This window comes from Parambassis ranga, chromosome 2, assembly GCF_900634625.1.
Source record: "Parambassis ranga chromosome 2, fParRan2.1, whole genome shotgun sequence".
Classification (NCBI taxonomy): domain Eukaryota; kingdom Metazoa; phylum Chordata; class Actinopteri; family Ambassidae; genus Parambassis; species Parambassis ranga.
Genome location: NC_041023.1, coordinates 9,823,409 through 9,839,247, shown reverse-complemented (window position 1 = coordinate 9,839,247; position 15,839 = coordinate 9,823,409). Strand labels below are relative to the sequence as shown.

The 15,839-nt window shown below is 43.7% G+C and overlaps 1 protein-coding gene across 2 annotated transcripts; it reads right to left on the bottom strand.

The window, feature by feature from the left end:
* Positions 1-650: 650 nt before the first annotated feature.
* On the bottom strand, positions 651-11,311 carry LOC114428697 (zinc finger protein 385D-like). 2 transcript variants are annotated; one of them, XM_028397336.1, is made up of 8 exons: positions 11,179-11,311; positions 9,279-9,394; positions 4,885-4,992; positions 4,344-4,512; positions 3,222-3,473; positions 2,971-3,152; positions 1,643-1,744; positions 652-1,324 (listed from the first exon to the last, which is right to left on the bottom strand). In XM_028397336.1, the coding sequence occupies exons 1-8, from the start codon at positions 11,186-11,188 to the stop codon at positions 1,079-1,081; spliced, it is 1,185 nt and encodes a 394-aa protein (XP_028253137.1). In that variant the 5' UTR covers positions 11,189-11,311; the 3' UTR covers positions 652-1,078. The 2 variants fall into 2 exon arrangements, with proteins under 2 accessions (XP_028253145.1, XP_028253137.1); XM_028397344.1 differs by lacking the exons at positions 9,279-9,394; positions 11,179-11,311 and adding an exon at positions 8,554-8,615 and having other exon boundaries at positions 651-1,324.
* Between the last annotated feature and the right edge of the window lie 4,528 nt (positions 11,312-15,839).

The window sequence follows — 15,839 nt, the reverse complement described above, 5'->3', positions numbered from 1 at the left end:
ACTTTGGAGTGGCTGCAGGAGACAGATGTAAAAATATCCAGCTAATTAATCCAGTTTGGTGTCAGCTGCCTGATGAAAGACTAAAAGCAAGAAGATAGTCTGAGGGGTCATGGAAAGTTGAAGAAGCAGCACAATACACACACAGGCTCTGACACGGCACCACCTCTTAGAAAAAAGACCAGGTCAGTACATGTACTGACACATGAACTCTGTCCATACCTCAAGGCTGTTAAAATAACTTTCTTTTAAACATAATTGACCACATCGCTTAGGGGTGCAGTGTAGTAAACCTCATCAGAACATTCCTGCCTTGATTTAGTGAAACTGGACGGTGTGTGTGTGTGCACGTGGGGGGGGGGGGGGGGGGGGGGGGTTAGGGAAATACCTGAACACAGACCAAGGAAAGATAATTTTTTGCATGCTGCTAAGTAGCAAAGGAGGATGAAGTGGGTTTAGGTCAAAGTCTGGGTGCAGAGATTCATGGGCTTTGAGAGGAGGTGACGTCTGACTGAGGATTGGTGTGTCTATATTTCTGGCAGCATCAAGTTGAACACGTACACAAGAAGCTCAAAGGACAAAGATGAATGTTTATCCCTGCATATGATTCTACTTAATAAAAGTCTCCAGTGGAACAAAAAAACATCTGATGATTATGCTGATATGATATTGCACTTATTTATTTAATAAATTGCACATTTTGGAGCTTTAAATCAATTATTTTCAGCAATGGATAAGAATCTACTGAAATCAATGTGATTATCCACAGCAAGTGTTTATTGGAAAATAATAATCAAGCATGCTCCGTGTGGCATTCCTTACAACACACACATTTGTAGTCACCCTGGGTCTTATGTGCATGTGTCCTTGCAGTCACACACCCTCACACAACCAAAAATACTCTGTTTTCACTCATCTCACTGCTTGTATGCTTCCTACGTCTCCAGCCAATAGTCTTCTGTGACAACCATAGCATCAGCCAGCATGTGGAGCACAGGGAGCGCAGTCTTATATCACATCTTGTTCAGGCCTCTGTTCGGCATTTAGCCATTGTTCAGAAGTGATTGAGACATCGGTGGGGTCAGTATGGAGAAAACAGCACCGATGTGTGTGTTGAACAGATGGGTCCAGGGGCCGGATGAAGCAGCGCCTGGGGGAGTGGCTGGCTGTGAAACAAGGTGGGGCTCGAGTTTGTGGCAGGCTGCAGAGGGAAGGGGGGCAACGAGGCAATGGCAGCAGCAGCAGCGGCAGCAGAGAGCTGACGCTGCATGAGACAAGAGGCCAGAGGTTTGGTCAGGTCTTGGTTTTTTTGCAGAGTCAGTCTTATCTGAGGAGGAAACACAGACAAACAAATAGCTATAAAGACATTTTTAATATGAAGACAGTAGTTTAAGTAGGAAACCAGAGAAAGCCCTTGGCAAATACAGGTAGAAGTCAATAATCCACTCTGCTTTTAGTGAGTCTTTATAACGTCATAGGAGAGAAACCCTGAAAATATATTACTCTTCAGCCCATATCACTGACAATTTGTCTCTCTGGCAGAAGGGAGTGGAGTTTCCTGGAAGAGGCCCTAGAGAATCAGCTCAATGTACACAAACACACTGACAAGGGGTGAAAGACAGTGAAGCAGTAGCGGAGTACTCACTGCCTGGAAACTCTGGTGACGCTGGGTGGGAGTGTAGGGGCTGAACTTTGGTTTGGCTGGTTTACCTGCCGCTCGGTCCTTGTGTCTCCTGCTGCTGATGTGCTGAGCGGAGAAGAGAAACACACATAGGGGAAAAAAATGAACCCAGACGACAGCATAAACACAATGAAGACAAAGAAAGACGACTTGTCAGACAGCTTTCGCTCTGTAATCTGAATATTCAGTGAGTAGGAAATCAAAGCAAGCATAATCAAAGCTTTTATTTGGACAATAAGGGCTGAATTCTTACACTTTGTTGGCTGTGACACTGAGATTCGAAATATTCATGAGGGGCGGGTTTGGAAATCTTTTTTGATTTGACTGACAAGCACAAACAGATGGCAGCAGCCAACGTGCCACACAATCAGCAGTGGACTGCTAAATATTCATGAGCACCTGGCCAAAGTTAACTTTTAGACAGTCGGATATGAAGACCGATGCTATGCATTCCCGTCACGAACAGAGATGCTAGCATCACATTCACACGCTGGCTGAAACAGGAAAGGGCTTAGTAGCTTTGGGCTCATTATCTTGAGGGATCTGTGATTTTAACTCACCTGCAGCGACAGGTGTGAGATGTTCACACTGTGATTCGGAATAGAATATGCATGCGTCTGAATTTCCTGTCTGTAATGCATGACAGATAAAGTGATGATGGCTCTGTTGAGGCTTTTAACTCGGCGAACTGCGTGGATGGCAAATCTGTGTGACAGCTGACCTTTTTTATAACTTTACATGTCCAACTGGAGCTAACCAGGAAGAACCGAGGAGCCGTGCAGGGAGCCAGAGTGCTGTTGGTTGTGTCACAGAGCTACAAATACCCACACTATCTGCACTTGATATCAAGTAAACAAAGTATTTTCTGTTCTGGGAGAAAATCAACCTCTTTGAGTCATTTAGTGTGACACTCCCACTCATGCCTTTTAGGTTAGTAGGCAGTAGCTGATGTGGTATTGATGAAGAGGGGAGTAACTGTGGTGTGTAGTGATGCAGACAGAGTAGGCTACAGCCTACTGGCAGAAAGATCTTGTAAGTGTCCAGGAAAAGTGTGTGATGTTCACAGAGGATTAGTCTCAAAAAGATAAGATAGTAAGGACCAACACTACTAGAAAAAAATTTGACAATAACTCACAGACATTTTCCCAGTTCTTCACCAACAACTCATTATCTATCATCTAAAATGATATCCAAAACTGGCATAAGCTACTAAATTCCTAGACAAAATAGTGCTGTTACAGCTGCAGTGTATTCACCACAACCAAGCCAAAGTTTCATGTTCCTCAGCTGACCTGTTTGAGCTGAGTCTCCGAGTTGACATGCACATCACAGATCTCACAGTGGAAAGTTTTGTTCTGCAGTCCGGTTGATGACTCAGACGGTGCGGCCAGTTTGGCTTTGACACCCATCCTTGGGAAGGACTTGATGGCTCCGTCACCACTTCTGGCCTCGAGCATTGTCTTATGCTTAGTGCCTGAGGAGATACAGAGTCACATTAAAACACAGAACATGTAATAAAACTACAGCATTGGCTCTTACTCACCGCTATTGTGTGCCTGGAGCTGGGAGGCTGAGTTGACGGCCACCTTGCAGAGGGAGCAGTAGAGAAGACGTATAGCCTTCTCTTCCTCTGTCTCTGTCTCTGGAGCTTCCAGCTCTCCCTCTTTTTGAATCTCCCTCTCTGTTGTCCCCTGTTGGCTGGGTGACTGGGGGGGATCAGAGGGGGTTTCCACAGGTTCAGTGGGGCCACTGCTCGATGTTGCCATCTCTGAGGTAGGGTGAGGGGGTGAGGGTTCTTCAAATAAAAAAAAGGACAGATGAAAGTCAGCTAAACTTTTACACCATAACTAAAACAGGCCTTTTTCAGAGAGAAAGCTTAAAACTTACAGGGCTAGTGAAGATCATGAGCTCTCAGCCTGTCTAGTTGCACTAATAATGAATAATTTCCCTGGGGATCTGCCTCCCTGCACTTAAACTTGAGGGTTTTGTATAGAGATGATTTGGCTGTGTTATCTTTTGTGCAACTGACTTACTCCTGGAGGAGCACATACTGATTTAAAGATTCACTCTTTGCTAATAACAATGATTAGCTCTGCCTAGCTGAGTGGGTGTCTGTTTGTTTCCACTGATTCCCTGCTCTTGCACTGAAGTAATCTTCAGAGAGCTCTCCAGACGCCTCATCTACTTCCCCTAAAACTATCTTCAAACTTAAAATGATTTGTTCGTTCTTTTTCTCTCACAAAATCTCACATCACTGGTGTCAAGTTATATATATATGCACACGTGTTGGAGAGAGCAGTCAGCGCTTTGACACACCTCACGCGCTCATGCTGACATGCAGCCACACACACACATAGGCTCTACAGCAACACACAGATCGTATTCAAAGCATTTTCAGTGAGCTTTTGATCTAAGGAGGCCACTGAATGAGGTCAGAAAATGTAGACATGAAGAAGGAGCAGCAGATAATGCTCAACCTTTAATCTCTTCACTGTGCTACCCAAAGCAGCAGGAGGTTTATCACATCAAAGAGTTAAGTCGTGACTGGGAAAAGAGGGTTTGAGCCATACATTCATATATCTAACACTGTCATGCATTTGATGTCTGCACACACACACACACACACAGATACGTATAAAGCATGCATGCCTGCAGAGTCACACACCTCCTGATGTTGTGTCAGAGCTGGAGGGCTGTGAGCAGGGTGACGAGAGGATTTGCGATGTGGTTTCCTTGGTGACTGGTTCAGAGGTCCTGATCTTTGAATCCGGAGCGTCCAGAGCTTTCAGTCTTTTGGCGTGCTTCGTGCCACTGTAATGGGAAGACGCCTGCGCCTGTGTGGCCATCAACAAACAAAAAGGTATGAACTAACAATTCAGTGGTTACATAAACATGTCAATGTTTTTATTTCATTTCACAATGCATGACTGGAATGTGAACAGAACTGTCCACAGTTTGCAGACAGTCAGTCCTTTCCTAACTCTTTTAGTTTCTTCATCATTTTATATTTAAAACAAACCAAAGCAAGGGTTAGATATTAGTCACATTTCACCCAGTTAGCACAATACAGCTCTACTACCGCACAACCAGTCAGGCAGCTGTATTAAGGGGCAGGTTTAACGGTCATGTAGGGTGTGTGTGACAAATTAAAACACAGTGCAAGAAAAATAATTACTAGAGTGCCATTCCCACAGGACACCACCCACCTCAGAGTTAAACCTCAGCCGACAGACTCCACAGGAGCTAGGCTTCCTCTTGTGGGGCGAGGTTAGCCCGAAGCTCGGGCCAATCAGAGCTTTATGAATGTGATCCATCTGCAACAAAGGAGAAGTGTGAAGTTAAGGTCAAGACTGGTTTCAGATTTTCAAAGACAAGAAAAGTGTTATTCACAGATCTACTGTCATAAAGTCAATGGGCTCCTTCTGAGACGCACAGATTTATAACATCTGATGTTAGAGGTGGAGGACCTAACATACAGCATAACACATGGAGGCAGCACCACAGCATACCAAGTGCATAAATCGCATGCTCTCTGTTGTCAGGATGTTAGACCTTAACTAATGCATTTAAAGTGACACTCCTGAAGCTTTAAAAAAGATGTGTGCAGAAAGGAGGGGTGGCCATGGCTGAATCATAGCAGATCACTTTGTTCTAATAGTGGCACGTTTAAATAGCAGAAAATAAGCAGCAGCATGTTTACATTAAACATGTCAGACCGATCAGCAGCATACTTTACATCTCCTCTGCCCACCAGTGGCTCAATGTTCCACACGCTAATACTTAGAGAAATATGCCTCCATAACCAGCTTCCATTAAAAATACTGTCAAGTTGTTTGTTCACTGGGTCCCATTGTTCTCTAACCACTTCTTGCTTACATGAGATGATGAGCAGAAAAGAAGCAAAACTTCCCAAACACATCCTGACACTACAGATGTTAGTATTTTCAGGTTGCCTGCCTGTCGGTCCTATTCTTGTAGGTGTGATTTCTCAAGAACACTTTGACGTAAATCCCTACAAATACAAACTCAAGGATGAACTTGTTTTAAAGTGACAGTCGAAGATCAACGGGGCACAAGTTTGGATAGATATGGATGTACTGTTTGATGCAGACACATGTTCACCATGTTCACCACAGCTTCTTTTTGCAGCCACCTGTGGGGTCAGTGTTTCTTGATATTCCATGACATGGAAGCACAAATCAGGAAGAGGAAATGAAGATAGATTTAAACAACATGCTGTGTAGTGGTGTTTGTGTTACCTTGTATTGTGAACACTCAAAATGCACAATACCAGTGTCTATCCACACAACTCAGTGCACCTCTGGCTGTTCATGACAACTGTAATGAGCACATGTATTCACTACAATAAAAGCAACTGGCCTTGGTGGAGCAAAACAAACCTATTACCTGAGATGAGATGTAGGAAGTCATATATGCAGCCAGAGCAGGGAGGCTTTATGGAAATCTGGTCTGCAATGATGTACAAGATGTATGTGTTTCTGTGGGTCAGCCAGCTAGTTTAGCAAGACCTTGGAACATATAGCACTGCACTGGAGACTGTGCTTGTTCCTCTGGTGCCAAACCTGAATTCCATCTTCTTAAAATGTCGAAAGCACAACAGAATCTGTGTATGTGTGTGTGTCTGTTCCCATTTTCTTTGATCATTAATCTGCACTGGAATGCATCTCAGCAGTCACTGGGCTCTTATCTGTGTCTCTGTCTCCCTGCAGCTGTTAGTGTGTATGGGCCAACTCATATAAAAACCAAAATCATGGAAATATAGTGAAGTATATCATGTAAGACATCAATAATACATTTATGAGAATATGAGTGAACATTTTAACCTCCTGCTCCTTCTCCGTCTCCTTCTCCTCCTCCCTCTTCAGCCCCAAGGCTCCAGTATAACCATCTGACCTTCCATCAGGCATTCCTCCCTTCACCCCTCCATCTGCTTACCTCTGAACCCTCTGCCTCTCCCTTCGCGTCTGTTTGATCAAAGTCACCTTCCTGGCTTTCTGTGGATTTACTCTGTCTCGCCCTGCACTTCCACTCACTGCACTTTTTCAAGAAGTCGCACCTGTAGCAAAGTCAGCTTACCCTTCTTACTCAGATACTACATCGTCAGCTGCTGCTACTTTCAGTGGATTATACAATAAATAAAAAGACATGACATCCATACAAACTCAGCTATAGCCGCACATTCTTCTCCAGATTTTAAGGTGGTGGCATGTCAGAGCTGAGACATATGGCCAAGTGAGGCAAAGCAGACTTTTACCTGGATCACAGTCAAGAGCTTCAACATTTATAATGATGAATGTTCCTGAATTTACACTGCATGCTGGGGTGACAGCTATGTGTGAACATATGACATCAAGCACCTGAAAGGAGTGACTTATGATGAATGTGTTGCTGCTTTTGGTTCTTTGTCATATAAATGATTATTTTCTTAGACTCAATCGTCACTTTCACTGACGAACTACAAGCCAACACAGCTGGTGAGGTCCGAGTTGAAAGAGCTGGATCCCTGACTCATGACAAACATCCCCACACACACATACACATACAGGCATGCATGTAACCTTGTCACCATGACAACGCACATGTGGGCACTAAACAAACTCGTGTGCAGCTCTTTATAGAGACACATTGCATCTACATTCACAAGAGAATGCAGACAAACACACACACACAGAAAAAAACCCACACATAAAAACACACATTCCAGGAGAAAACACAGGCAGCCGGAGTTCAGCTGTGCGCCCACTTATACTTCACACCCACAGGTTCAATTCAGAGGAGGGAGATGATTCTCTGACAAAATGTACTTGAGAAAACATTTTCTTACTGCTTTTTGTTCAAAGAACACCTTTTTTCTGATTTTGAGGTATTATCTGTTTAATAAACAGGAACGGTTTTTGCCTAATTGACAAAAATGTGAGTCATTTTTTAAAGTAAAATGTCAAACATTTCTCTACTTCTACTAAAGGGGCTTTACTGATAAAATAAGTAATCTATTGAGATAATAGTCGGTGGTTAACGGCAGCCTTGAAGTCTAAAGAGGTGGCAGAAGAGGCTTTTCTTGTCCATTCTGTTTGGAACGTTTGGTCGATGCTCCTTTTTCAGGTGCTTTGTACATAACAAGGAGTTAAATTCTCCAAAATTACACCCAATCAATACCAAACGCAGCAAAAGTCAGTGATTTTTATTTTTTTTTTTGAAAATATTCCAACGGCTGCAGACTGTGAGGAGTGTTGGAACAAAATGAGAGAGACGGCTGTTACAGACAGGTGGGAAGGGACATGACTCAGCAGGGAGAGGGCAGCAGCGATCCTTGGCCCCAGACGAGAAAACACATTATAATGCACAGTGAGCAGCAAGCTTTATTTAGATGTATTTTTAATCGCTGCAGCAGTAAACATTAATTAATAAATTGGATTGATAGTTTTATTGACTGGTGAGTCCACATTAATACAGTAGTTACGACAGGATTTTAGGGTGGTTAAGTCACTGCGTTTGTAGCGGCAGGATATCAACTTGCTCCACCACCTGAGCAACAGCCGTCCGTAAAACAAAATGCAGCGGCTGAAACCTCTGAAAGCAGGGGAAAAGTGCAGCGGAGAATGAGGGATGGGAACGATGACAGCAGGAGACAAAGTGAAAGAAGGCGACGGAGCAAGAGACTCGCACAAAGTGGAGGGGTTGGATGAGAGGGCTGGAGAGGAGAGCTGGGCGAAATGGAAAGAGAAAAGGGGCTGAGACCGAGACCAATGATTTCTCTTCAGGTGGCAGATGGGCTCACACTCACACACAGCCCACACACACACATGTGCAAAATAAATGCAGTACACTGCATGCTGAAAGGCACACACACTCACAGGACTCTTTCTTTAAACCCTCAATTTGTCTCTCTGTAGCTCGCTCACCATCTAACAGCAGAAATGAGACAAAACAAAGAGGAGAGGAGGAACAAAGGCAGACTGTCAGTTTAGCTTCAGAGTGACATTTGGTGGAACTCTGTGATTGGCTTATGAGTGGCTCTGAGCCTATTAATCCATTTAAAATCTCAATTTTGGTTTATTTCTGTACAAGTTTGGCTCTTCTGGCTTGAAAAGGCTGCACTCACTAAACTACACTACCTTTACTACACTGACTCAAGCCAAAAAGGTGATTTCATACATTATACGACCGGGATTATACTCAGACATATAACAGGATTCCTGTGTAAACCACACATCACATCAGCTCTCCTCGGGGTTTGGACCTGGCCGACGTTGCTTCTCTCCACCTTCACAAACACCGGGGCAGACAGCGCTAAGAAAAGCTCTGTGGGAGGAATACCAAGGAACCAGCTCCACCCCCCAGGTTGTGTGGAAATGTCACAGCTCTCTGCATCAGAGGTGATATATTTGGAAAGGTGTAGGCAGAGTGCTTATACATCTGTGTATTGAAAATACATGCAGCCATGCTATTCCATGAAATGAACTCCTCCACTTTCTGCAGAAACTGCTGCAGTGAAGAGAGCACTTTGGGTTTTGATACAAAGACATAGTAGTTGGTGAGAGTGTGGTTGCCATGACAGCTAATGACTGACAGTACTCACGTCAGTGAATCCAGGCAGCAGGTGGAAGGGAAGGAGGGCTTTGGGGTTGGGGGATGGCTGGGTCCTGCCCAGCGTGGGACGAGCCAGCGGCGGCACAACGTTGTGACACACATTACCTGAGAGACAGCAGGGAGGAGACAGGCAGATACATAAACATATGGAGATGAGGTGATTTCTTTCAGATGGTGATGGTGGTATAAGACCACAGAGAACTAGATGATGTGTAGAAAAGGCTTACCCACAGTTTTTCTTGCGTCTTTATATATTATTTTGTGTATTTTAGCCACATACCATCCATCTATTCATTAACCTGATTTGTTTGTAGAGGTTAATAAAGGGGGGGGGGCACAGTACACTCCAGACAGGTCGCCAAGGCTGCCACATACCGTACAAAGCATTATTGCTGTTTTCAAAGGGCAAACTGAGGCTGTTATATCCAACAATTTCAAGCCGCCAGATGCCATCGACACACAGGCAATTTTCCCTTGAAGAACAGAGGTGCTGCGGGTCTACTGCTGTGAGACTTGTGAACAGAGTCCAGTGGAACTGAACAGCGCAGAGGCGCTGTCAAACAGGGCCTTTGTGACTAAATCCACCACAGTTGGCTTATTTGTGCGTCCTCCCGCCTGCTTCTTTACAGTGTGATTACCCCCAACCACAATCTAAGTACAACAACGACTGTAAGTACTTCATCCAACTCCACTTAAGCCAAACCCCACTATTCCATTAGCTGAACCTGCATTCCTCAGGTGAGACAAAGGCCGAGTTCTTTCATTCACAGGTTGATACTTCGTCTGACTCATTAAACCTGTGACATATACAGCATATTATCCTGTTATTCTGGGATATTTTGTTCACACCTTTACTGTGATGATTTGGATCATTTGGCTGAAGGACATCAGATAAAGCTGAAGCAGATTTCTGCACTGACATGCTTCACTATACAGAAATTAGGATTTTACAATTCCTATTTTGCACAAATTACACAATTATACAATTAAACACTACAAACACATGATTCCATCTTTGATCAGTTTCCATAATTGATTCAGCAGACTTTACCCAGCTGCTTCCTCCACCACTAATGAACATTAAATCCGTAAAATCAAGTGAATTTCTTTCATTTTTGTTTGGAAAACACTTCAATAAATTATAATAAAAAGCAAATTTCACACACAAGCAAACAATCAACTACATCCTCGAACACATTATTGTATTAAAATCAAACACATAAAGCCTGGCACACACACACACAGAGTTATGGTAAGGCCGTGCTGCTGTGTGATAAGCGTGTTGTTGGTGTTGTGGAGTCCTGATTGTGGAGTCTTGTTTGCTTCTTTGCATGTCCTCTGAGCTTGATTACAGCTTGATTCTGGACCAGCTCGCGTGTGTAATCATCATAATCAACATCACAACACACCCATCCGCTGTGCCATTTACTCTGATTACCTTTAACCAGCTCGCGTCTGAAGGGCGCGCGCTTACACAATATGCACCCGCAACGAAAAAAAAAATAATAATTAAAAAAAACAAACTTGTCAGACACGTGGGGTTGAAACTGCACACAAATACACACAAATTTGAACAAACAAGATTGCTAAATCGTTAACTGATCAGCTTGCATGCAATGGTGGAAAGTCGCGATGATGATGTGTAGTTTCATGTATTTAAAAGTATCAAAGTGTGTGTATGTGCGCGTACCGCTGTGATATTTCTCCTTCATCCTCGTGTTCGTGACACAAAGCTTGCAGATGAACAGTTTACATGAGGCAGCGTGTTCCGCTGCAGGTGACCGACTTCACTAAGCTCTCATCCATTCCGACATAGCAACAAGTGACTCCCCATCAGCAGAAAGAAACTCATGTGAGAATAAAAGCGGAGCTCCGCCGTGTTTACCTACCAAAATACATGTCAGCCCCGCGCTGAAATCCTTTCGTTCAGTGTTTGATTAAAGTGTTTTCATCTCCAGGCACACATGAAGATCCCCGTCTTCTCCTCCAGTCTCTCTCTCTCTCAGTCCTGCGGCGCCGAGGCTGCTCCTTTCCCATCTGGATTTCCTCCGCCTCCCTAACTACCCTCCCTCCTCCTCCTCCACCTCCTCCTCCGCCTCCTCTTCCTCATCTCCTCACCACTCGTGTATAAATCTGCCCTAATATCTCAATTTGCTCACTAACCAAAAGACACATTTGGATTTCACACAGTAACTCAATATTTACAGGTTAATTTAGAAAAGATGACAATTTATTTAAACAATGTGTATAAAAAATCAAAGCATCCAGCAGGATTTAGGAAGCAGCCACGTGTTCTTCTGCTTTTGTAAACGGTTTCCCATCCACACTGCCTTTTTCTCTCGGGCCCATGGTATTATTTTTAGATGCATCCTGGAGCTTTCACTGCATGGAGAGGAAACTACACAGGACACATGCAGTAACACACTGTACACATAAAAACATCACCACACAATACATAAACATGCAGACGAGCCTACAGCAGGTCTGACCAGGCTGTAATATAAACGAAGTTCAGGTATGAGAATAATAATTAAAAATGCAGGCCTGAAAAGATCACACTCACACAGGGTCACCTCAGTTCAACTGTCCTATACATGTTTGCTCCGTGTATCAATAAAGCAGACAACAACATGTGTTTTCTCACAATACATAACTTCACAGAGAACACTATTGTCACCCAAAAATGCACACACTGCAAGAATCTACACAAAGAAGCCATAAAGTCAAATGATGTGAACGGTGTCTTGCAGTAGGTGACGTGCATCTGCACGCTGAGAAGTGTGGTACCTTCGTGCTCAGGGCGTATCTACGGCTGAGCCCTTTCATCTGGACTGTTCTCCAATCCAGGAGCCACATGGAACAACAGCCAAGGAGGAGAAAAATACAGACATGGAAATATCTACTCACTTTAAACTCATTTCCACACCCCCTTTTGTCACTTACTGTATTGCTCGGCGTTTTGTGCTCCTCTGAGAAAGAGCAGAGCACTTTCAGGGGGTTGTGCGTTATTACTGCCCATTTTTCCCTCCTTTGGAAGGAGCAGCTGAAAGTTTTTCTTGCCATAGTTAGAAAGCTTTGTCACACATTTGAAAGCTGGAGGTATTCTAGCTTCAGCCAGGTGTCTTCTTTCCAGTGTGGGAGTGGTGCCAGGCTAAAACGCTGGTGTTCTGATGGGTAAAATGTTGAGCCGCCTGTCAAGAATTTCTGGGTTAGTGGTCAGAGCAGCTACACTAAACCACACAAAAGTCAGGTGGATAAAAGACTAATGTGTGAGAGAAAAAGTTGCCATTTGCTGCCTAAAACATGATCTGCCTCCTACTCGCCAGATGTCATCGCTCAGCAGAAAGCTCACCTGTCACAGCGGAGGTAATGTGTTAATGACAATCTAACTTTACGCTTTTTCTGGTCTCAGGTTTCAGTTAAAAGCAGCACTCAAGTGATGGTTCAATGCATCGCTTCACACCTGCAGCCGTTTGGCATCACACGCAAAAACTGCCGCTGTCATGGCAACTGAGATATGTAATATTATGTTAAGTGGACTGATGCTGACTGAGGCTCTGCTCTGTTTGTCGCTGGCAACATGTTTAATTGCATGTGGAGAAGGAGTCTTGTGACCCCAGCTGGGCCCTGAACGCAGACAGAACCAACCACAGCAGGCTCCATTATAAAATTAGAGGCTTTCTAAAGGAGCTTCATATGGGGAGGTGATACAGCCAAAAGCAAGGTGGCAGACAAATGTACAAACACACAGTTGAGGAAGCCGATTTTCAGCCACATTTTAATTTCATGAAAAGCTGAGCTGAGACTAAAGCGCTCCAGGTTTCAAGCAGCAGCGATAACCACACTCAACATTTTCTCTGCAATCACCTCCAGGCAATAATCCACCTCTTAGCTCCCCCTCTCGCTCTCCATTGTGCATTTTGGGGAAGAGAGAGTCTGAACACACAGCCACCCATTGGCTCACCTCTCTTTTTGATTGGTCGCCATAACAACATCACCATGGAAATCAGCATGCATTGACTTTCTTGATTCTATTTATGTGATGATGTCAGCTGACATGGAAGTAACAAATTTGTGTTCTTTGCTGACAGGCGCAGGGTGATGGAGGAATGGAGGCTGTCACACTGTCGTGTCACACACAGGAAATAAAACACCAACACCACACATTGCCAGGTACGGAACTTGTACAAAGCACCTGCTTCTTCACATTTACACACACTCACAGACCATGGCAGACCTATACAGGGCATTTACTACACAATCTGTTCTTTAGCCATGACTGCCCAAATAACATCTCCAAATTTGGTGATATATGTTTTAAGCAGATGAAAGATTAGATGGAAGATGAGTTGGGGAAAAGAATCCTACTTCTTAAGCTAAATAAACCACTTAAAAACCACGGGATTAACTGAAAAATCTACTGTCACACAGCTGCAAACAGCAAGTTTTCCATAACTTATCAAAACATGACATTTTGGAGAAAAAATATAGTTAAAATTGATTGCTGATATGCAGTCTGAGAAACTGAGAGACACATAAATGATGTTTTTTTTTTTTTTTTTTTGCTATGGTGTGTGAATGGAAACTTTGAAACTTTGTTTGATTGTAGGAAATAACAAACGCAGGAAGCAGGAATAAACAACAGAAAACGAGCTCTGCACACACACCAAGTCAGAAAAAGGCTGTGAAATCAGGAAACACAGCAGACAGGGAGAACTGAGAGGCTACCGATATGATAGATTTAAAAAACAAATCCTTTCTCCACGGGGTCAAAGGTCAACTGAGATAAAATTCCCCCTCAAAAACACAAAATGCTGCAGGGGGAGAAATCCTCAACAGCAGATAACTATCTGATCCATGTCGAAGTCAGAAGTGCCCTACCACCACTCATCACTTTAGCACGTACAACTCCTGCTTTAGACACACTTTTTACAAGCTACACATGTCTAGTAGCATGTGGGTAATAGCCAACACATGTATGTGCTAAAAATCCTTCTTTCCAACCACTGTGAGAGCGTCACCTTCAAGGCGAGGTCAGAAACAGACAGACCAGCAGGAAAAAAGCTGCTTTCTTTGTGTAGTCTCCTTCTGACAAAACAGAGAGAGAACCTGTCATTTTGTCATTTTTCTGCAAACATAACCCTTACCTCCAGGCTAGGGATGAAGCAAGATTTACAGATTCCATGACCAGACTTTCAACCTGTGCAGCCTGCATGGATTATTACACCAGATGTCTTTCTCGGCCCATAAAAATATCCACATTGAAAGGATATAATTAAACATTTACTGCCTGGTGTAGAGACTGCTTATCATATTTTCATAAGAGAAACTTAATAAAAGCATTTGTGGTCATTTCACTGAAGCAAAATCATCTCCGGCTGAGAAATCTTGCTTGGGGACACTGCACACACGCACGCATGCACACACAGACACACACACCACAGTAAAGGTTCCTTATGCACATCTGTGAGCCAGAGATAGAGCACTATCTGTCCAGAATGTCATTAACTACCACTGCTCTAGATTTACAGTCTCTCACCAGTGCCATATGAGTCTGTCCAATTACATCCATGGTCCAGAGAGCGCGCACACACACACACACACGCTGACATCAAACCATCCAATGTGTGAATGAATTTACTATTTGTGGCAAAAGTGTAAATGAATACTTCAGAAGCTCAGAAAATGGCACAGCTTGTCAAGAGGACATTGAAACCATGGAGACTAACCACACCTGAGTATTAATATCCTGACATAAACCTTAAAAGATGAGATGGTAGTATTAAGCATAGTGGAGCTAATGAGGAGATAAGACAGGGAAGAAACACAGCAGGCTTCAGGCTTAACTTGCAACAGCGCTGCCCTCTACAGGCTGTGGAGAGACAGAAAACCTTAAGCACAGAATTCATACTTCACTTGTAACAATCTGCTAGGTGAATTAGCTGACGTTACTAAACACGGGTTCTTTGAATGACCTCCTAAAGTTAACTGTTAGTTGAAAGGAACATAAACCAGGGGAATTCTTTTAAGAAAATGTATTCAACCAACTGAAATCACCACCACCACAAACCCGGCATACATTTGTCCATAATATTTTGTACATACAAAGCGAATACACTCAGTCTTTTTCTGAGGCTCAGTCCTTAATCCAATAGTCCACTGGCTCAAAAATCCCAAACGATTAATCCAAATGAAGAAAAACCCAAAAATATACACAAAAATAAGCGATCGCTTAAATAGTTCCAAAAACGAATCAAACATGGAAAAATCTCACCCTAGTTATCAATGTCGGCGATAGAAGGATTCGAACTCGGGCCCACCGCGTGGTAGCGCCCGACTTATCCACTGCGCCAACGTGGCAACTGCTTCACTTCATTGTCCGAGGAGGCCAAGTGCGGGTCTCGTGCGGCGTTCCCGGGATTGGTATTCCTCGTTTCTTGCTTTACTGTCTAGTCTCTTTTCTCCAGCACTCGATCGGTCCGGAGCTCCTTCACACACATTACAACCTTTACACAATTCACTCTATCCTACACCCTGGCGCCAACACACA